We start from the raw sequence: 22688 nt of genomic DNA, 5'->3' as shown, positions 1-22688 counted from the left end.
AATGTCTTAGGTTACTTTTTTTTGCGTAACAAGCTCAAAACATTAAAAATATACGCTTTTTTGGTAATGTTATTCAGTAAAAAAAAAAAAAAAGGCATTTTGGATGCGTTTAAGTGTTTTTGTATGTAAGTAGCTCATAAGGACTGATATTAAAAGTTTTTGTAATCATTTGTTTTCTCCTATAGGGTGCTTTCCTTGGTTTTTAGCTTCTTGGTACCTAACATGCTCATAAACATAAAGTGTGTTTTCCAACCGTTTTAGCGGTTTGGTATGCAAGTACCTCAAAACACTTAATGTTTTCCCATTTACGATACTTTCCATGCTTTTTAAGAGCTTTTTGTGCCTAACACACTCATAAACTCTCAAAAGACATGTTTCTGGAAATGTCGTTTAAATTGCCCATATCGGGTGCTTTGCATGCATTTTGGCGTTTTGATACCTAACAAAGCTAAATGCTTTTGAAATACACGTTTTCTCCATACATAAGGCAAATCGTGCGTTTTATTTTTTCGGTACCTAATAAGCTAAAAAAAAAAAAAAACTCGTAATACTGGTTTCTCTTAATGTCTTTTCGTTTTCTTATATAGGGTACTTTATATGCATTTTGACGCTTTTGTACATAACAAGCTGAAAAATCGCTCAAAATGCTCTTTTTTGGTAATGTTTTATGTTTCTGCAGGAAGGGTGTTTTGCATGTTTTATCGTTTTGGTACATTATAAATTTAAAAACTTCCAAACACGTGAAAAGTCACTTTGTTGGCTATTTCTTTTTCCCTTCCAACATAGTGCTCTTTTCATACCTCTTATTGTTTTGGTGCTTAACACGTAGAAACACTCAAAAGATAGGTTTCTTGTAATTTCGTTTTGTGTCATCTTTTAGAGGTCTTTGCATGTTTTTTTTGCGCTTTGGTACCTAATAACATGAAAACCACTCAAAATATATATTTTCATTCGTGTTGTTTTGTTTCTCCATATAGAGTACTATTAAGGTGCCCTTGTGTTTGGTACCTAAAAAGCTCAAAAACTCTCATAATACGTTTCTCGAAATGTCTTCGTTTCCCGGCATAGGGAACTTTGCATACATTTCGGCGTTATTCTACTTACATACCTCAAAAACACTGAAAATATAGTTTTTTTTTTTTGTATTGTTATTTTGTTTTTCCATAAAGCGTGTTTTGCGTCTGTTCAAGCGTTTTGATATAAAAGTAGCTCAAAAACACTAAAAAAATACTATTTTTTTGATAATTTTGTTTTTTATTCCCATATAGAATGCTTTCCATTTTTATTTTTTAGAGTTTTGGTGCCTAACACGCTCATAAACACTCAAAATTTACGTTTCTGGAAATTTCGTTTCGTTTCTCCCATAGATTGCAATTTGCATGAATTTCGACGTTTTGGTACATAATGTTGTTAAAACAAACAAAATACACGGTTTTAGTAATGTTGCTCTGTTACTCCATATAGAGTGGTAATCATGCATTTTCGTATTTTTCAACCTAATAAAGGTGTAAAATAATTATAATATACGTTTCTCGTAATGTCTTTTCGTTTCCCCATATTGGGAACTTTACATGAATTTTGAAATTTTTTTACGTAATTATCTTAAAACATTAAAAATACACGTTTTGCTGTTTCTCCATAAAAGGTGTTTTGCATGCACCTTTGCGTTTTAGTATGTAAGTAGCTCAAAATAATGAAAAGACTTTTTTGTAATGTTTTGTTTTCCCATGTATGGTTCTTTCCTTGCTTTTTAGCGTTTTGGTACCTAATACGATTACAAACACTGAAAAGACACGTTTCTAGAAGTGTCGTATTTTCCCTCATATATGATGCTTTTCATGCATTTTTGCGTTTTTGTTTCTCCATATAGAGTGCTATTCATTCGCTTTAGCGTTTTGGTACCTAATAATTTGAAAACACTCATACTGCACGTTTCTCGTAATGCACTTTCGTATCCATATATAGTGTACTTTGCATGCATTTTGGCGCTTTTGTACGTGACAAGCTTAAGAAATAAAATGAAATACTAGTTTGTGGTAAGGTTATTTGTTTTTTCCATGAAGGGATTTTTGCAAGCATTTTAGCGTTTTTGTACGTTAGTAGCTGAAAAATACTGAAAAAATGTTGTTTTTGCTTTTCCAGTATAGGGAAGTTTTCATGCTTTTTACTGTTTTGTAGTTAACAAGTTTATATACACATATACATGGAAATAAAAAAAAAACTACTTTGCCAAAAACGTGTCTTTTAAGTTTTTTTTTCACCTTCTTACGTACCAAAAAGGTAAAATGCATGAAAAACACACCTTATGGAAAAACAGAATAATATCATCAAAAATAAATCATTTGAGAGTGTTTGAGCTTGTTAGGAAGAAAAACGCCATAATGTATGCAAAGTATTCTATATGAAGAAAGAATAAGACATTACGAGAAACGTGTATTATGAGTAAATTTGAGCTTCTTAGGTAGCAAAATGTGAAAACGCATGAATAGCACTCTATGGATAAACATAACAACATTACCAAAAAAGTGTATTTTGAGTGTTTTTTCATATTGTTAGGTGCCAAAACGCAAAAATGTATGGAAGCCCACTAACTAACAAACAAAACTAAATTTAATGAAACGTGTCTTTTGAATGTTTATGAATCTGCTAGGTACCAGAATGCTAAAAAGCATGGAAAGATCACCATATGGGAATAAAAAACATTATCAAAAACATGTGTTTTCAATCTTTTTGAGCTTCTTACGTACCAAAACGCTAATACGTTTGCAAAACACTCTTTATGGAGAAACAGAATAAAATTCTCAAAAACAAGTATTTTATGTGTTTATGAGCTTGTAACGTAGAAAACGCAAAAATGCATGCAAAGTAACCTTCATGAGGAAATGAAACGATGTTTCCAGAAACGTGTTTTTTTGAGTGTTTAGACACTAAACCGATATAAAGCTTGGAAATCACTTGATTTGAACAAGAAAAGAACACTAAGGAAAACGTGTCTTTTAAGTGTTTTTGAGCTTATTACATACCAAAAACCTAAGCCGCACGCAAAAAAAATAGAAAAAAAAAATCTTCATGGAGAAACATAATAACATTACCAAAAACTTGTAATTGGAGTGTATTTCTCATTGTTAGGTACACATGCAAAGCATGCGAAAGAAAACGAGTTTTCCAGAAAGGTGTCTTTTCAGTGTTTATGAATGTTCTACCTCCAAAAAAATGAAAAGCATGGAAATCACACTGTAATGGAAAACAAAACATTAACAAAAATGTCTCTTTTCAGTATTTTTGAGCAACTTAGGTATCAAAACGCTAAAACGCATGCAAAACACCCTTGATGGAGAAACAGAATAACATTACCAAAAACAAGTTTTTTGATTGTTTTTGAGGCTGTTACGTGAAAAACGTCAAAATACATTCCAAGTACCCTATTTGGTTAAATGGAAAAAAAAATATTACGAGAAAGGTGTTTTTTTTTTACCTCTTAGGTAACAAACCGCTAAAAGGCAATCTATAAATTAGCACTCTATAAAAAAAAAAAAAAAAAACAATATTTCCGAAAACATGTATTTTGAGTGTATTTCACATTGTCAGGTACCAAAACTCCAAAATGCAAACAAAACACCCTATAGGGTGAAAGAAAACGAGACTTCAAGAAAAGTGTCTTTTGATTGTTAATGAGTGTGTTAGACACGAAAACGAAATAAAAAAGAAACAAAAAAACACCCTATATGGGAAAACAACACATTACCAAAAACTTTTTTTTTTTTTTGCACTGTTTTTGAGCAACTTATGTACCAAAACTTTGAAACGCATGTAAAATATTATTAATAACATTAAGAAAATAAGTATTTTGAGTGTTTTTTCAACTTGTTTCGTAGAAAAACGACAAAAAGTAAGCACAGTACCCTAAATGGGGAAATGAATAAACATTACGAAAAACGTGTATTATGATTATTTTATTAGTTTCATAAGTACCAAAACGCTATGAATGAGTATGAATAACACTCTATAGAGAGAAACAGAATTACATTACGTATTATTTTGAGTGTATATCATATTGTTAGGTATTTAAATTCGTGGAAAGGAAACAAGATTTCCAGAAACGTGTTTTTTTTTTTTATATTTATGTGCGTGCAGACACCCAAACGATAAAAAAAAAGGAGGGAAAGTATCCTATATGGGAGAACAAGACATTACCAAAACGTCTCTATATAGTGTTTTTGAGCTACTTACGTACCAAAAACGCTGAAACGCTTCCAAAAAAAAAAAAATCATGAAGAAAACTATAAGTATCAAAAACGTGTTTTTGTTTGTTTTTGAGCTTAGTACGTGGAAAAAAGCCAAAATGCAAGCAAAAGACTCTGTAATATTAAACGAAAAGACATTAGGAAAAAGGTGTATTATGAGAGTTTTAGAGCTTCTTAGGTAGCAAAATACTAAAACGCATGAATTTTATAGTGCACTTTATATCGACAAATCAGAACAACATTAACAATAATTTTATTTATTTTTTTTTTTTTTATAATTAGGTACCAAAATGCCATAATGTATTCACAGTCACCTATATATGGAAACAAAACTACATACTAGAAAAATGTTTTTTGATGGTTTTTTATTTATTTATTTTTTTTTTTTTCGTATAAGGCATCATAACGCTGAAAAAAAAAAAAAAACATAGAAATCACCCTATATGGGAATATACATGTAAAACAACATTACGAACAAGTGTCTTTTCAGGGTTTTTTAATTTCTTTAGCACCAAAACTCTAAAACATGCAAAACACACTTCATAAAAAAAAAAGAGAGAGAATAACCTTACGAAAAACAAGTATTTTGAGTTTTTTTGAGCTTGTTACGTAAACAAACACCAAAATATATGCAAAGTCCTCTATTTTGGAAAACGAAATGACATTATGAAAGATGTATTATAATCGTTTTTCTTTTTTTTACCTATTTAGGTACAAAGACTCTAAAACGCATTAACAGCACTTAATAAAAAAAAAAACATTACCTAAAACTTATATTTTAAGTGTATTTAACAAAATGCCAAAATGCATGCAAAGCAACGTATATGGCAATATAAAACATCATTACGAAAAAACGTGTCTTTTGAATGTTATAGAGCTTCCTACGTACAAAACGCTATAACGAGTACAAAACGCTTTATGGAGAAAAAGAATAATATTACAAAAAATAACTATTTCATTATATAACAAAATGCTGAAACTCATGAATAGTACTCGATATCGAGACCAACTAACGTGTATTTTGAGTTTCACATTAATAAATAGCAAATCGCCAAAATGCATCGAAAATCCTCTATATGGAAAAAAACGAGATTTCCAGAAACGTATCTTTTAAATGTTTTTGAGCGTGTTAAGCACCAATACGCTAAAAAGCATGGAAATCACCTTATTTGGGAATACAAAACGAGTTAACGAAAAACATGACTTTTTGAGTGTTTTTGAACTTCTTATGTACCAAAAAGGTAAAATGCATGCAAAACACCCTTTATGCAGAAAACAGAATAACATTACCAAAAACAAGTATTTTGAGTGTTTTTGAGCTTGTTACAGAATAACACCAAAATATATGAAATGTATACTATGTTGGGAAACAAAAAAGACATTAGAAGAAAAGTGTATTATAAGTGTTTTTGAGCTTCCCAGGTACCGAAATGCGAAAACGCGTTAATACCACCTTATACAAAGAAACAACAACATTACCAAAAACCGCGCAATTTGAGTGTTTTCTTTTTTTTTTACACATTGTTAAGTACCAATATATTTGGAAACGATACTACATTTCAAGAAATGTTTTTTTTTTTTAGTGTTTAAAATGCAATGGTAAACACCCTAAATGGGAATAGAAAACAACTTTACCAAAAAATGTGTCTTTTGAGTGTTTTTCAGCCTCTTACGTACCGAAACCCTAAAAAAGCATGCAAAACACCTTTTATGTAGAAGAATATCATTACCAAAAACAAGTGTTTTGAAAGTTTTTTGAGTTTGTTGCATACAAAAACATTAAAATGGATGCAAAATAATCTTAATAGGTAGACGTAATGACATTACGAAAAACATGTATTATAATTGTTTTTTTTTTACATTTTAGGTATTGAAACGCTAAACATATAAACAGCACTCTATGAAGAAACAGAACAACATTAACAAAAACGTGTGTTTTGAGCATATTTCACATTATTAGGTACCGAAACGCCAAAATGCCTTGATATGGGGAAATGAAATTGTTACAAGAAAGCATGTTTCGAAACGAAAAGACTTTACGAGAAACGTGTATTATGAAAGTTTTTGGTTCTTAGGTACAAAAACGCTAAAACGCATGAATAACACTTTATATGAAGACACATAACATTATTGATAACATATATTTTGAGTATATTTCGCTCAAAAAGACCGAAGAGAAACGTTTTTGGTAATGATGTTTCTTTTTTCCATATAGGGTACTTTTCATGCTTTTTTAACCGTTTTGGTGCCTAACACGCTCATAAACACTCAAAAAAACACATTTCTGGATATTTCGTTCCCTTTTCCTATAAAGTGTACATTTTGGCATTTTGGTACCTAACCATGTGAAATACACTCAAAATGCAAGTTTTTATAATGTTAATTTTCTCCATATATTTAGGCGTTTTAGCGTTTCAGTACCTAAGAAACTGAAAAAAAACACTCATAACACAAGTTTATCGTAATGCGTTTTTGTTTCTTCAGATCGTGTAATCAAGGATTTTGGCGTTTTTCTAGGTAATAAGCTCAAAAACTCTCAAAATACTTGGTTTCAGTAATATTATCATGTTTTCTACATGAAGAGTGTTTGCATGCATTTTTGCGTTTTGGTAATTAACAAGATCATAATCACTCAAAAAAACATGTTCCTGGAAATGTCTTTTTTTTTTTTCCTCATATAGGGTACCTTACTTATATTTATGCATTTAATTACTTAACAGTGTAAAAGAATACACAAAGCACGTTTGTTTTTTTCTTTTGATGTTGTTCTGTTTCTCCATTTAGAGTGTTATTACAGGGTTTTCGCGTTTTCGTAGACAGGAAACTCAAAAACACTCATAACACACATTTCTCGCAATGTCTTTTCATTTCCTCATTCTTTGCATGCATTTTGGCGATTTTGTACGAAGCAAGCTCAAAAGCATTTAAATACTCGTACTTGTTTTTAAAAGGGTGTTTTCCATTCGTTTTATGGTTTTTGTACATAAATAGCTCAAAAACACACCAAACACACGTTTTTAGAAATGTTGTTTTGCTTTCCCGATGGAGGAACTTTTCCATGCCTTTTAGCGTTTTTGTGCCTAACACGCTCATAAACACACAAAAAAAAAGAAAAAAATACATGTTTCTAGAAATTTCGTTTCGTTTCCCTAGAGAGGGCACCTTGTATGCATTTTGGCGTTTTTGCTATCTTACAATGTAAAATAAAACTAAAAAATCACGTTTTTGGTAAGTGTTTTTATTTTATTTATTTTTTTTTCCATATAGAGTAATACTATTTATGTCTTATAACTTAAAAGTGTCTTTTAACTTAAAAGACACTTTTCTGGTAATGTGATTTCTTTCTCACATAAAGGTGGTTTTGCATGCAATTTGGGGTGAAAAGCACTCAAAATACACGCATTTAGTAAGGTTGTTATCTTTCTCAATTAAGAGTGTTATTCATGAGTTTCAGCATTTTGGTATCTAGGAACCTTCTCCATATACACGAGTTTTTGTGTTTTTAGCCTTTTGGTTCTTTTGAACTATAAAAAACTCATTATACACTTTTCTTGCAAAGTCTTTTTGTTTTTTAATATAGAGTGCTTTGCATCAATTTTCGCGTTTTTTGTAGGTAACAAGCTCAAAAACACTCAAAATATACCTTTTTGGTACTGTTTTTCTATTTCTTGATATTGGTAGGTTTGCATCCGTTTTTGCGTTTTTCTACGTAAAAGAAAAAAAAACTTTTTCAGTATTTTTGTTTTGGATTCTCATATACAGTGAGATCCTTATTATTTATCGTTTTGGTGCCTAACATGCTGAAAAACACAAAAAACAGATTTCTGGTAAGCTCGTTTAATTTCCTCATATAGGAGTCTTTGGATGCACTTTAGGGTTTGGTACATAACAGTCCAAAAAAAAAGTTAAAATTCACTTTTTTGATAATTTTTGTTTTAACATATAATAGTCCTGAATTTTCCCAGAATTTTGGCATCTCGGTACCTATGAAGATGAATAACAAAAAAAATCCTATTTTTTTATTTTATTACTTTTTTCCTAAATAAAGTGTTATTTGTGGGTTTTAGCTTTTTGGTACTTAAGGAACTTAGAAAACACTTATAATACACATTTCTCGTAATGTCATTTCGTTTCTTAAACATAAGATTTTTTGCATGTATTTAAGCGTTTTTATAGATAACATGATCAAAAACACTCAAAATATATGTTTTTGGTAATTTTATTCTCTTTCTCCATAAAAGGTGTTTTGCTAAAAACGTGTATTTTGTTTGTTTTCACAATGTTATGTACCAAAACGTCGAAATTCATGCAAAGTTCAATCTATGGGAGAAACGAAACGAAATTTCCAGAAACGTGAATTTTGAGTGTTTATGAGCGTGTTAGGCACCAAAACTCTAAAAAAAATAAAAAATGGAAAGCATCCTTCCTATATTGGAATACAAAACAAAATTACAAAAAAAAAGTATTTTTAGTGTTTTTGAGCTACTTCTAAATCAGAACGCTTGAACAGACGCAAAACACGCTTTACGGAGAAACAAAATAACAATACAAAAAAATATATATATATTTTCAGTGTTTTTTAAGTATGTAAGTAGAATAACGCCGAAATGTATGCAAAGTTCCCTATGCCGGAAAACGAAGACATTTCGAGAAACGTGTATTATGAGAGCTTTTCAGCTTTTTAAGTACCAAACACAGAGGCACCTTAATAGTACTCTATATGGAGAAACAAAACAACACGAATGAAAATATATATTTTGAGTGGTTTTCATATTATTAGGTACCAAAGCGCAAAAATACATGCAAAGACCTCTAAAAGACGACACAAAACGAAATTACAAGAAACCTATCTTTTGAGAGTGTTTCTACGTGTTAGGCACCAAAACAATAAGAGGTATGAAAAGAGCACTATGTTGGAAGGGAAAAAGTAATAACCAACAAAGTGACTTTTCACGTGTTTGGAAGTTTTTAAATATATAATGTACCAAAACGATTAAACATGCAAAACACCCTTCCTGCAGAAATATAAAACATTACCAAAAAAGAGCATTTTGAGCGATTTTTCAGCTTGTTATGTACAAAAGCGTCAAAATGCATATAAAGTACCCTATATAAGAAAACGAAAAGACATTAAGAGAAACCAGTATTATAAGGGTTTTTTTTTTTAGCTTATTAGGTACCAAAACGATAAAACGCACGATTTGCCTCATGTATGGAGAAAACGTGTATTTCAAAAGTATTTAGCTTTGTTAGGTATCAAAACGCCAAAATGCATGCAAAGCACCCGATATGGACAAAATAAACGACATTTCCAGAAACATGTCTTTTGAGAGTTTATAAGTGTGTTAGGCACAAAAAGCTCTTAAAAAGCAAGGAAAGTACCGTAAATGGGAAAACATTGTTTTGAGCTACTAACGTACCAAACTGCTAAAACGGTTGGAAAACACACTTTATGGAGAAACTCAACAGATTTACCAAAAACATGTAACCAAAAACCAAAAACGAAACGAAATTTCCAGAAACGTGAATTTTGAGTGTTTATGAGCGTGTTAGGCACCAAAACTCTAAAAAAATAAAAATAGAAAGCATCCTATATGGGAATACAAAACAAAATTACAAAAAAAAATAGTATTTTTTTTTGTGTGTTTTTGAGCTACTTCTATATCAAAACGTTTGAACAGACGCAAAACACGCTTTATGGAGAAACAAAATAACAATAAAAAATTTTTTTTCAGTGTTTTTGAGGTATGTAAGTAGAATAACGCCGAAATGTATGCAAAGTTCCCTATGCCGGGAAACGAAGACATTTCGAGAAACGTGTATGAGAGCTTTTGAGCTTTTTAGGTACCAAACACAAAGGCACCTTAATAGTATTCTATATGGAGAAACAAAACAACACGAATGAAAATATATATTTTGAGTGGTTTTCATATTATTAGGTACCAAAACGCAAAAATACATGCAAAGACCTCTAAAAGACAACACATAACGACATTACAAGAAACCTATGTTTTGAGAGTTTTTCTACGTGTTAGGCACCAAAACACTAAGAAGTATGAAAAGAGCACTATGCTGGAAGGGAAAAAGAAATAACCAACAAAGTGACTTTTCACGTGTTTGGAAGTTTTTTAATTTATAATGTACCACAACGATAAAACAAGCAAAACACCCTTCCTGCAGAAACAAAAAACATTACTAAAAAACGAGCATTTTCAGCGATTTATGAGCTTCTTATGTACAAATCGTCAAAATGCATATAAAGTACCCTATATAAGAAAACGAAAAGACATTAAGAGAAACCAGTATCATGAGTTTTTTTTTCTTTTTAGCTTATTAGGTACCAAAACAATAAAACGTATGATTTGCATTCTGTATGGAGAAAACGTGTATTTTAAGTGTATTTAGTGTTGGTAGGTATCAAAACGCCAAAATGCATGCAAAGCACCCGATATGGGAAAAATAGATGATATTTCCAGAAACATGTCTTTTGAGAGTTTATGAGTGTGTTAGGCACAAAAAAATCTTAAAAAGCATGAAAAGTACCGTAAATGGGAAAACATTGTTTTGAGCTACTTACGTACCAAACCGCTAAAACGGTTGGAAAACACACTTTATGAAGAAACTCAACAGCTTTACCAAAAACATGCATTTTGAGAAATTTTGCGCCTGTTACGTACAAAAACGATAAAATACATGCAAATAACCCTAAAAGGGGAAAAGAAAACATTAAAAGAAACGTATATTTTGAGTGGTATTGAGCTTCATAGGTACCAGAACACTAAAACGTATGAATAATACTCTATATGGAGAAACAGAACAAGATTAACCAAAAACTTGTGTTTTAAGGCTTTTTTCACGTTATTAGGTACCGGAACGCGAAAATGCATGCAAAGCATACTATATGGGGAAAGGAAACATTTCCAGAAACATAAAGCGGATGCAAACCAACCTATATGAACAAATAGAATAACATTACTAAAAAGATATATTTTGAGTGTTTTTGAGCTTGTTACCTACAAAAAATGCAAAAATGGATGTAAAGCACTTTATATTAGGAAACAAAAGGACTTTACGAGAAACGTGTATAATGAGTGTTTTATAGTTTTAAAACAACCACAAGGAAATAAACACAAAAACTCGTGTATATAGAGAAATTTCTTACAAACCGAAATGATGAAATGCATGAATAACACTTTTAATCAATAAACAGAACTACCTTACCATATTGTGTATTTTGAGTGTTTTTCACATTCTTAGTTACGAAAATGCCAAATTACATGCGAAACTACCTTCATGTGGGAAAAAAAAAGACATTTCCAAAAAAGTGTATTTTTAGTGTTTTTGAGCGTGATATGCAACAATGCCCTAAAAAGCAGAACAATCACATTACATGGGAATAAAACCAACTTTTACGAAGAACTTGCCTTTAAGTGTTTTTTTAACTCCTTACATACCAAATCTCTAAAACGTATGGAAAACACCCTTTATGGAGAAACATTACCAAAAACATGTATTTTGAGTGTTTTTGATCATGTAACGTATAAAAACGCTTAAATACATGTAAAGGACCCTATGTTTGTATAACAAAAGGACATTACGAAAATCGTGTATTATGAGTATTTTTAAGTTACTTAAGTACCAAAATGCTAAAACCCACAAATAGCACTCTTTATAGAGATAATTTTTTTTTTTTTGTTATTCATCTTCATAGTTACCGAGGTGCCAAAATTCTGGCAAAATTCATGGAAATTTTGTGAAAAAAAAAACAAAAAAAAAAATTTAGCTTTTTTCCGGGGATATGTACAAACCCTAAAGTGTATGCGAATCCACCTATATCGGGAAATTGCACGACTTTACCAGAAACCTGTGTTTTGAGTGTTTTTCAGCAATATCAACAATATTACTGAAAACGTGTCTTTTCAGTGATTTACGTAGAAAAACGCTGAAACGGATGTAAACCAACCAATATGAAGAAATAGAATAACATTTCCAAAAAGATATATTTTGATGTGTTTTTCAGCTTGTTACCTACAAAAAATGAAAAAATGGATGGAAAGCACTTTATATTGGCAAAGAAAAGGACATTACGAGAAACGTGTATGAGTGTTTTATAGTTTGACAAGAATCAGAAGGAAAAAAACTCAAAAACTCGTGTAAAATAAAGAAGTTTCTTATATACCAAAAAGCTGAAACTCATGAATAACACTTTTAATTTTGAAACAGATATACCTTACCAAATGTGTGTATTAGAAAAGTTTCTTACATACCAAAATGCTGGAACTCATGACTAATATTTTTAATTAAGAAATAGAACAACCTTACACTATGCCTGTGTTTTGAGTTTTTTTTCACATTCTTAGTTACCAAAACCCCAAATTTCATGCAAAACTAGCTTTATGTAATAAAAAAGATGATATTAGAAGAAAAGTGTTTTTTGAGTGTTTTTGAGCGTGTTAGGCAATAAAGCATTAAAAAGCAGGGTAATAACATTACATGGGAATAAAAACAACTTTTACCAAGAACTTGCCTTTAAGTGTTTTTGAACTCATTACATACCAAAACACTAAAACGCATGCAACACACCTTTTATGGAGAAACAGAATAAAATTACCAAAAACATATTTTGAGGGTTTAGATCATGTTATCTATAAAAATGCTTAAATACATACAAAGAACCTTATGTTTGCGAAACGAAATGACATTACGAAAAAATGTGTATTATAAGTGTTTTTAAGTTCCTTAAGTACCGAAAAGTTAAAACCCACAAATAACACTCTTTATTTAAAAAAAAAAAAAAATTTATTCATCTTCATAGGTACTGAGATTCCAAAATTCTGGGAAAATTTAGGGCTATTATATGATAAAAGAAAATTATCAAAAAAGTTAATTTTAGCTTTTTTTTTCGGACTGTTATATACCAAACCCTAAAGTGCATCCAAGGACTCCTATATGAGGAAAATAAACGACCTTACCAGAAATCTGTTTTTTGAGTGTTTTTCAGCATGTTAGGCACCAAAACGATAAATAATAAGGAACTCACTCTATATGAGAATCCAAAACAAAATTGCTGAAAACGTGTCCTTTCAGTGTTTTACGTAGAAAAACACTGAAACGGATGCAAACCAACCAATATCAAGAAATAGAAAAACTACCAAAAAGGTATATTTTGAGTGTTTTTGAGCATGTTACCTACAAAAAACGGGAAAATTGATGCAAAGCACTCTATATAAGAAAAGAAAAGGACTTTGCAAAAAAAGTGTATAAAGAGTTTTTTATAGTTCAAACGAACAAAAAGGCTAAAAACATAAAAAACTCGTGTATATGGAGAATGTTCCTAGATACCAAAATGCTGCTCATGAATAACACTCTTAATTGAAAAACAGAACAACCTTACTAAATGCGTGTATTTTGAGTGCTTTTCACATTCTTAGTTACCAAAAAACCCAAATTGCATACAAAACCATCTTTATGTGAGAAAAAAATGACATTACCAGAAAAGTGTCTTTTAAGTGTTTTTGAGCGTTAGAGGCAATAAAGCACTAAAAAGCAGGGCAATCATATTACATTGGAATAACACCAATTTATACCAAAAACTTGCCTTTAAGTGTTTTTGAGCTCCTTATATAACAAACCGCTAAAACGCATGCAAAACAAACTTTATGGAGAAACAGAATAACATTACCAAAAACATGTATTTTGAGTGTTTTTGATCATGTGTATATGCTGAAACTCATGAATAACACTCTTAATTGAGAAACAGAGCAACTTTACTAAATGCGTGTCAAAAACACTAAAAGGCAAGTTCTTCGTAAAAGTTGGTTTTATTCCCACGTAATGTGATTGCCCTGCTTTTTATTGTTTTATTGCCTAACACGCTTAAAAACACTCAAAGACACTTTCCTGGTAATGTCATTTTTTTTTTACCACATAAAGCTAGTTTCGCATGGAATTTGGGGTTTTGGTAACTAAGAATGTAAAAAAAACATTTAAAATACACGCATTTAGTAAGGTTGTTCTGTTTCTTGATTACGAGTGTTATTCATGAGTTTCAGTATTTTGGTATTTTAGAAACTTCTCCATATAGTCGAGTTTTTGCGTTTTTTGCCTTGTGATTCTGGTGAAACTACAAAACACTCATTATACACGTTTCTCGTTATGTCCTTTTTTTTCCTTATATAGAGTGCTTTGCATATATTTTCGCGTTTTTTTTATGTAACACGCTCAAGAAAACACAAAATATATTTTTTGGTAATGTTATTCTTTTTCTTCATATTGGATGGTTTGCATCCGTTTTAGCGTTTTCTACGTAAAACACCAAAAAGACACGTTTTCAGTAATTTTGTTTTGGATTCCCATATAGATTGACTTCCTTGGGTTTTATCGTGTTGGTTCCTAACATGCTAGAAAACCCTCAGAAGACAGTTTTCTGGCAAAGACGTTTAATTTCCCCATATAGGTGGCTTTGCATGCAATTTAGGTGTTTGATACATATCAGTCCAAAAAAAAGCTAAATGTAAGTTTTTTGATAATGTTCTTATTTTATATAATTTCCTGAACTTTGCCCGAATTTTGGCACCTCCTTACCTGTGAAGATGAATAAGAATGAACAAATATCGTATTTTTTTTTCTCAATAAAGAGTGTAATTTGTGGCTTTTAGCTTTTTCGTACCTAATGAACTTAAAAACACTCATAATACACGTTTCTCGTAATGCCCTTTTGTTTCCCGAAAAATAGGGTTCTTTGCATGTATTTAAGAGTTTTTATTGGTAACATTATCAAAACACTCAAAATACATGTTTTTGGTAATGTTATTCTGTTTCACCATCAAGTTTATTTTGCATACATTTTAGTGTTTTGGTATATAAGGAGCTCAAATACACTTAAAGGCAACTTCTTGTTAAAAATTGGTTTTATTTCAATGTAATGTGATTGCCCTGCTTTTTAATGCTTTATTGCCTAACACGCTCAAAAACACTCAAAAGACATTTTTCTGGTAATGTCATTTTTTTCCCACATAAAGATGGTTTCGCATGCAATTTGGGGTTTTGGTAACTAAGGATGTGAAAAGTGTTGTTCCAGAGTTTCAGCATTTTGGAATGTAAGACCGCGACGGTTCATGGGCCTACTCCACATGAACAAGGAACTGTGTAACTTTGAAGAAGTGTCGCGGCTTACCCTAACCTGCAGGCTTGCCCGGGGACTAGTAGGAGATTCCCTGTAACCAGTTGGGGGCAATAAGCAGCAGGAAAGAACTAATTAACAGTTCCGAAGAGCCAGGATAGGCCTAGCAAGCCACTGGTGTTACAGTTTTTGCTCAAGAAACGCAGAACGTGCCTCGGAATCGGACTGACCAAAGGGTAACGAACCGGAATGGAACTGGACATGAAAATAGGAAACAAAAGACAATAAAGATTGCAACGATAAACTTGGCAACATTCAAGGATAAAGAAGAGGAAATAATAGAGATGATGAAGGAAAGAAATCTGGAAATCGTTGGATTATGTGAAACTAGAATCAAAGGGAAAGGAGAAAAAACATTACATGAAAATTATAAGATCATGTATAGTGGTAATGAGGATGGAAGACATGGGGTTGCTATAATGATGTCACCACTGATGGCAGAAAGGATGGACAGTATGGACTGCAGAAATGAGAGAGTGATGGGTATAACGTTAACTATAGATCAGACAAAAATTAGCATTATCCAAACATATGCTCCACAACAGGGCAGAAGTCTGAGGGAGAAAGAGCAGCTTTATGAAACTCTAGAGGAAATGACAGAAACAATAAGACATCACGAGAATGTCATTGTCATGGGAGACATGAATGGACATGTCGGACAGAATAGAGATGGAGTAGAGCACGTCATCGGAGAGTTTAGCATTGGCGAAAGGAACCAGGAGGGAGAAAGAATAATAGATTATTGTGTGATGAATAACATGTCCATTATGAATACTTATTATAAACATCAGGAGAGCCATAAATGGACATGGTATCGGTGGAATGAAGCACAACAAGGATATACTGAGAGGTCAATGATTGACCTGTTTCTCACCAACAAGAAAAACTTATTTAAAGATGTTAGGACCATACCATCTTTGTCCTTAGACTCTGACCACAGGTTGGTGGTGGCTAAATTAAAAATTGTAAAACCAAAGGAAAAAGTCAAGAAAAAGCAAAAGAGATTCAAACTGGAAAACCTCAAGGACGAAGAGAAGAAGCAAGCACTACGGCAACTGGTAACATTACGAAAACCAACCGAACTGGAATTGGAAGAAATGAACATAGAAGAACAATGGAATAAATTCAAGAACACTGTGTATGGGGCAGCTGAGGAGACAGTTGGTATTAAAATCAAATATGGAACCAAAAAGAAAAGTACTGCATGGTGGACTTATGATGTTAAGGAAGCAGTCAAAGAAAAAACAAGATCTTTCAGAAAATGGATGAAAACAAGAAACATTGAAGATAGAGAAGATTACGTAGATAAACGAAACAGTGCAGAAGCAACCAAAAGAGCAGCCAAGGAGGACATGTGGATCAAGATTGGTCAAGATCTAGAGAGAGACGTAGAAGGAACAAGAAAATTATTGTATAGCATGGCTAAGAACTATAGGAAAGGAAATAACGAATCAACATATGCAATAATGAACAAAACAGGAGAATTACTAACAAAACCACAGGAGATTGAAGAAAGATGGAGAGAATACTTCCAAGAACTTCTAAATGTGGAGGATGTGGAAGTGGATGAAGAGCGGAATCTAGATATACAGGAAGAACAAGGAGAGAACCCAAATGAGATCAGTACAGAGGAAGTGAAGGAGGCACTAAAGAAGATGAGAAGCGGCAAAGCCCCGGGGGACGACGAGCTCCCTATAGAGCTATTTAAAGCTGCTGTGGAAGAATGTGTAGAGTGGATGAGGTACATTTTCAGTAATGCGTGGAAAGAGGAGAAAGTGCCCCATGACTGGCACAAAGCAATAGTATGTCCAATATATAAGAAAGGCAGTAAAACAGATTGTGCAAATTATAGAGGTATATCCCTGTTATCTCATGTTGGAAAATTGTATGAAAGAATAGTTGAGAAAAGATTAAGAACCTGTGTCGAGGAGAAACTAGGAATATGGCAGTATGGTTTCAGGCCCAATAGGAGCACGACAGATCTAGTGTTCACTTTAAAGATGATAATGGAGAAGAGTTGGGAGTGGAGCATTGATAAATATGTGGCTTTTATAGATCTGGAAAAAGCCTTTGATAGAATTAGAAGAGATTGCTTGTGGAGAGTCTTACAACATCAAGACTACGGCATCAACTCTAAACTGATACGAGTAATTAAGAGTATATATAAGAACACGGAGAGCAGAGTCAAGAACAGAGAGCTGGAGAGTGAATGGTTTAGCATTAAGACAGGAGTGAGACAAGGGGGAGTGCTCTCTCCTTTGCTATTCATTATATACATGGACAGATGCCTGAAGGAAGTGTGTGTAAGGGAGGATAAAGAGATCACGCTGGCCTATGCAGACGATGTCGCTGTCGTGACAGGAAGCCAACAAGATCTTCAAGAGGCCATGACAAGATGGAATGATGTCTTAAATAGGGAAGGAATGAGAATGAACAAACAAAAAACAGAAATAATGAAAGTTGGCAGAATAAAGGAGGAATGTAATATTTACATAGAAAACGTTAAACTGAAGCAGACCGACAAATTTTGTTATCTGGGAGTACTTTTCGACGAGGAAAACAGACAGAATATAGAAATTTTAAATAGAATACAGAAGTACAATGCAAATGTCAGTGCATTGTATCCCATACTTAAAGATAAGAATATTCCAACAAAAGCTAAAACCATAATATTTACAACAATACTAAGACCAGTACTTCTATATGGGTCAGAAACTTGGACACTGACAACAAGAACATCTTCACAAATACAAGCAGCAGAAATGAGAGTTCTGAGAATGATCCGAGGTGTGACCAGACTTGATAGAATTAGAAATGAAGAAACCAGAGAGAGATTAGGGATAACATCTATACTGAAGATAATTGAAAAGAACAAATTGAGATGGTATGGACATGTCCGAAGAATGGAAGATACAAGATACGCAAGGAAGTTTCTGGAATGGGTTCCTCTAGGCAGGAGGCCGGTGGGACGACCTAGGAAGCGATGGATGCAGGGAGTTGAAGAAGCTACTGAACGAAGAGGAAGAAATCTACAAGAAATAACCAGAGATGAGGATTTCATGAATAGAGACCTTTGGAGAAGATTCGTAGAGGCCGGACACTGACAGGCATTGCCTACCGTGCGTCTGGTGAGAAAGTTGAGAAAGGAATGTAAGAAACTTCTCTATATACACGAGTTTTTGCGTTTTTTGCCTTGTAGTTCTTGTGAAATTATAAAACACACATTATACACGTTTCTCGTAATGTCCTTTTGTTTCCCAATATAGAGAGCTTTCCATCTATTTTCGCGTTTTTTGTAGGTAACAATTTCAAAAACACTCAAAATATACCTTTTTGGTAATGTTATTTTATTCCTTCATATTGGTTGGTTTGCATCCGTTTTAGCGTTTTTCTACGTAAAACACCGAAAAGACACGTTTTTAGTAATATTGTTTTGGATTCCCATATAGATTGACTTCCATCTTATTTATCGTGTTGGTTCCTAAGATGCTGTAAAATACTCATAAGACCGTTTTCTGGCAAAAACGTTTAATTTCCCCATATAGGTGGCTTTCCATGCACTTTAGGGGTTTGGTAAATAATAGTCCGAAAAAAAAGCTAAATTTAACTTTTTTGATAATGTTCTTATTTCACATAATTTCCTGAATTTTGCCTGAATTTTGGTATCTCGGTAACAGTGAAGATGAATAAGAAAGAAAAAAATATCGTATTTTTTTTTATTTATTTATTGTTTCTCAATAAAGAGTGTTATTTATGGATTTTAGCTTTTTGGTAATTAATGAAGTTAAAAACACTCATAATACACGTTTCTCGTAATCTCCTTTCGTTTCCCAAAAATAGTGTTCTTTGCATGTATTTAAACGTTTTCATTGGTAACATAATCAAATACACTCAAAATATATGTTTTTGGTAATATTATTCTGTTTCACCATAAAGAGTGTTTTGCAGGCGTTTTAATGTTTTGGTATATAAGGAGCTCAAAAACACTTAAAGGCAAGTTCTTGGTAAAAATTTGTTTCCCTCCAATGTAATGTGATTGCCCTCCTTTTTAGTGCTTTATTGCCTATCACGCTCAAAAACCCTTAAAAGACATTTTTCTGGTAAAGTCTTTTTTTCCCACAAATCTATTTTCCCATGCAATTTGGGGTTTTGGTAACTTAGAATGTGAAAAGCACTCAAAATACACGCATTTATTAAGGTTGTTCTGTTTCTCAATTAGGAGTGTTATACATGAGTTTTAGCATTTTTGTATCTAGGAAACCTCTCCATATACACGAGATTTTGCGTTTTTTGCCTTGTGGTTCTTTTGAACTATAAAACAATCATTACTCACTTTTCTTGCAATGTCCTTTTGTTTACCAATATAGAGTGCTTTGCATCAATTTTCGCGTTTTTTGTAGGTAATAAGCTCAAAAACACTCAAAATATACCTTTTTAGTAACGTTTTTCTATTCCTTGATATTGGTTGCTTTCCATCAGTTTTAGTGTTTTTCTACGTAAAACACTGAGAAGACACGTTTTCAGTAACTTTAGATTCCCATATACTCGTATATATGGATTCCCATATAGAGGTGAGTTCCTTATTATTTATCGTTTTGGTGCTTAACATGCTAAAAAACACTCAAAACACAGATTTCTGGTAAGGTCGTTAAATTTCTTCATATAGGAGGCTTTGTATGCACTTTAGGGTTTGGTACATAACAGTTTGGAAAAAAAAGCTGAAATTAACTTTTTTGATAATATTCTTTTATCATACGATTGCCCTGAATTTTCCCAGAATTTCGGCATCTCGGTACCATGAAGATGAATAACAAAAAAAAAAAAAAAAAAAAATCCTATTTTTTTATATATTTTTCTTTTTAATTTTCTAAATAAAGAAAGTTATTTGTGGGTATTAGCTTTTTGGTACTAAAGGAACTTAAAAAACACTCATAATACACGTTTCTCGTAAAGTTCTTTTGTTTCCCAAACATAATGTTCTTTGCATGTATTTAAACGTTTTTATAGATAACATGATCAAAAAACGCTCAAAATATATGTTTTTGGTAATGTTATTCTGTTTCTCCATAAAGTTTGTTTAGCATGCGTTTTAGCGGTTTGTTATACAAAGAGCTCAAAAACACTTAAAGGCAAGTTTTTTGTTATAAATTGGTGTTATTCCAATGTAATATGATTGCCGTGCTTTTTAGTGCTTTATTGCCTATCACGCTCAAAAACACTTAAAAGACACTTTTCTGGTAATGTCATTTTTTTCCTAACATAAAGGTGGTTCTGCATGCAATTTGGGGTTTTGATAACTAAGAATGTGAAAAGCTCGCAAAATACACGCATTTAGTAAGGTTGTTCTGTTTTTCAATTAAGAGTGTTATTCATGAGCAGCATTTTGGTATCTAGGAACATTCTCCATATACACGAGTTTTTATGTTTTTAGCCTTTTGGTTCGTTTGAACTATAAAAAACTCATTATACACTTTTTTTGCAAAGTCCTTTTCTTTTCTTATATAGAGTGCTTTGCATCAATTTTCCCGTTTTTTGTAGGTAACATGCTCAAAAAACACTCAAAATATACCTTTTTGGTAATGTTTTTCTATTTCTTGATATTGGTTGGTTTGCATCCGTTTCAGCGTTTTTTCTACGTAAAACACTGAAAGGACACGTTTTCAGCAATTTTGTTTTGGATTCTCATATAGAGTGAGTTCCTTATTATTTATCGTTTTGGTGCCTAACATGCTGAAAAACACTCAAAAAACAGATTTCTGGTAAGGTCGTTTATTTTCTTCATATAGGAGTCCTTGGATGCACTTTAGGGTTTGGTATTAACAGTCCGAAAAAAAAGCTAAAATTAACTTTTTTGATCATTTTCTTTTATCATATAATAGCCCTAAATTTTCCCAGAATTTTGGAATCTCAGTACCTATGAAGATGAATAAATTTTTTTTTTAAATAAAGAGTGTTATTTGTGGGTTTTAACTTTTCGGTACTTAAGGAACTTAAAAACACTTATAATACACATTTTTTCGTAAAGTCATTTCGTTTCGCAAACATAAGGTTCTTTGTATGTATTTAAGCATTTTTATAGATAACATGATCTAAACCCTCAAAATATGTTTTTGGTAATTTTATTCTGTTTCTCCATAAAAGGTGTTTTGCATGCGTTTTAGCGTTTTGGTATGTAATGAGCTCAAAAACACTTAAAGGCAAGTTCTTGGTAAAAGTTGTTTTTATTCCCATGTAATGTTATTACCCTGCTTTTTAGTGCTTTATTGCCTAACACGCTCAAAAACACTCAAAAAACACTTTTCTTCTAATATCATTTTTTTTTCTTACATAAAGCTAGTTTTGCATGAAATTTGGGGTTTTGGTAACTAAGAATGTGAAAAAAAACTCAAAACACAGGCATAGTGTAAGGTTGTTCTATTTCTTAATTAAGAATATTATTCATGAGTTCCAGCATTTTGGTATGTAAGAAACTTTTCTAATACACACATTTGGTAAGGTATTTCTGTTTCAAAATTAAAAGTGTTATTCATGAGTTTCAGCTTTTTGGTATATAAGAAACTTTTTTATTTTACACGAGTTTTTGAGTTTTTTTCCTTCTGATTCTTGTCAAACTATAAAACACTCATACACGTTTCTCGTAATGTCCTTTTCTTTGCCAATATAAAGTGCTTTCCATCCATTTTTTCATTTTTTGTAGGTAACAAGCTCAAAAACACATCAAAATATATCTTTTTGGAAATGTTATTCTATTTCTTCATATTGGTTGGTTTACATCCGTTTTAGCGTTTTTCTACGTAAATCACTGAAAAGACACGTTTTCAGTAATATTATTGATATTGCTGAAAAACACTCAAAAGACAGGTTTCTGGTAAAGTCGTGTAATTTCCCCATATAGGTGGATTTGCATACACTTTATGGTTTGTACATAACCCCGGAAAAAAGCTAATTTTTTGTTTTGTTTTTTTTTTCACAAAATTTCCATGAATTTTGCCAGAATTTTGGCATCTCGGTAACTATGAAGATGAATAACAAAAAAAAAAAAATCTCTATAAAGAGTGTTATTTGTGGGTTTTAGCTTTTTGGTACTTAAGTAACTTAAAAATACTCATAATACACGATTTTCGTAATGTCCTTTTGTTATACAAACATAGGGTCCTTTACATGTATTTAAGCGTTTTTATAGGTTACATGATCAAAAACACTCAAAATACATGTTTTTGGTAATGTTATTCTGTTTCTCCATAAAGGGTGTTTTCCATACG

The 22688-nt window shown here is 32.0% G+C and overlaps 1 protein-coding gene across 1 annotated transcript in view; it reads left to right on the top strand.

Moving 5' to 3' along the window:
* The first annotated feature begins 15848 nt into the window (after nucleotides 1–15848).
* Nucleotides 15849–22688, top strand: part of LOC135115149 (craniofacial development protein 2-like) — a 77614-nt gene continuing 70774 nt past the window's right edge. Inside the window, exons 1-2 of the mRNA XM_064031651.1 lie at nucleotides 15849–16484; nucleotides 17019–17167. Coding sequence (XP_063887721.1) covers nucleotides 15849–16484; nucleotides 17019–17167 — 785 coding nt within the window. The remainder of the gene's footprint in view (nucleotides 16485–17018; nucleotides 17168–22688) is intronic.

The sequence above is a fragment of the Scylla paramamosain genome, chromosome 28 (genome assembly GCF_035594125.1).
Source record: "Scylla paramamosain isolate STU-SP2022 chromosome 28, ASM3559412v1, whole genome shotgun sequence".
NCBI classification, from domain to species: domain Eukaryota; kingdom Metazoa; phylum Arthropoda; class Malacostraca; order Decapoda; family Portunidae; genus Scylla; species Scylla paramamosain.
This window is presented reverse-complemented; position numbering and strand designations above follow the sequence as displayed.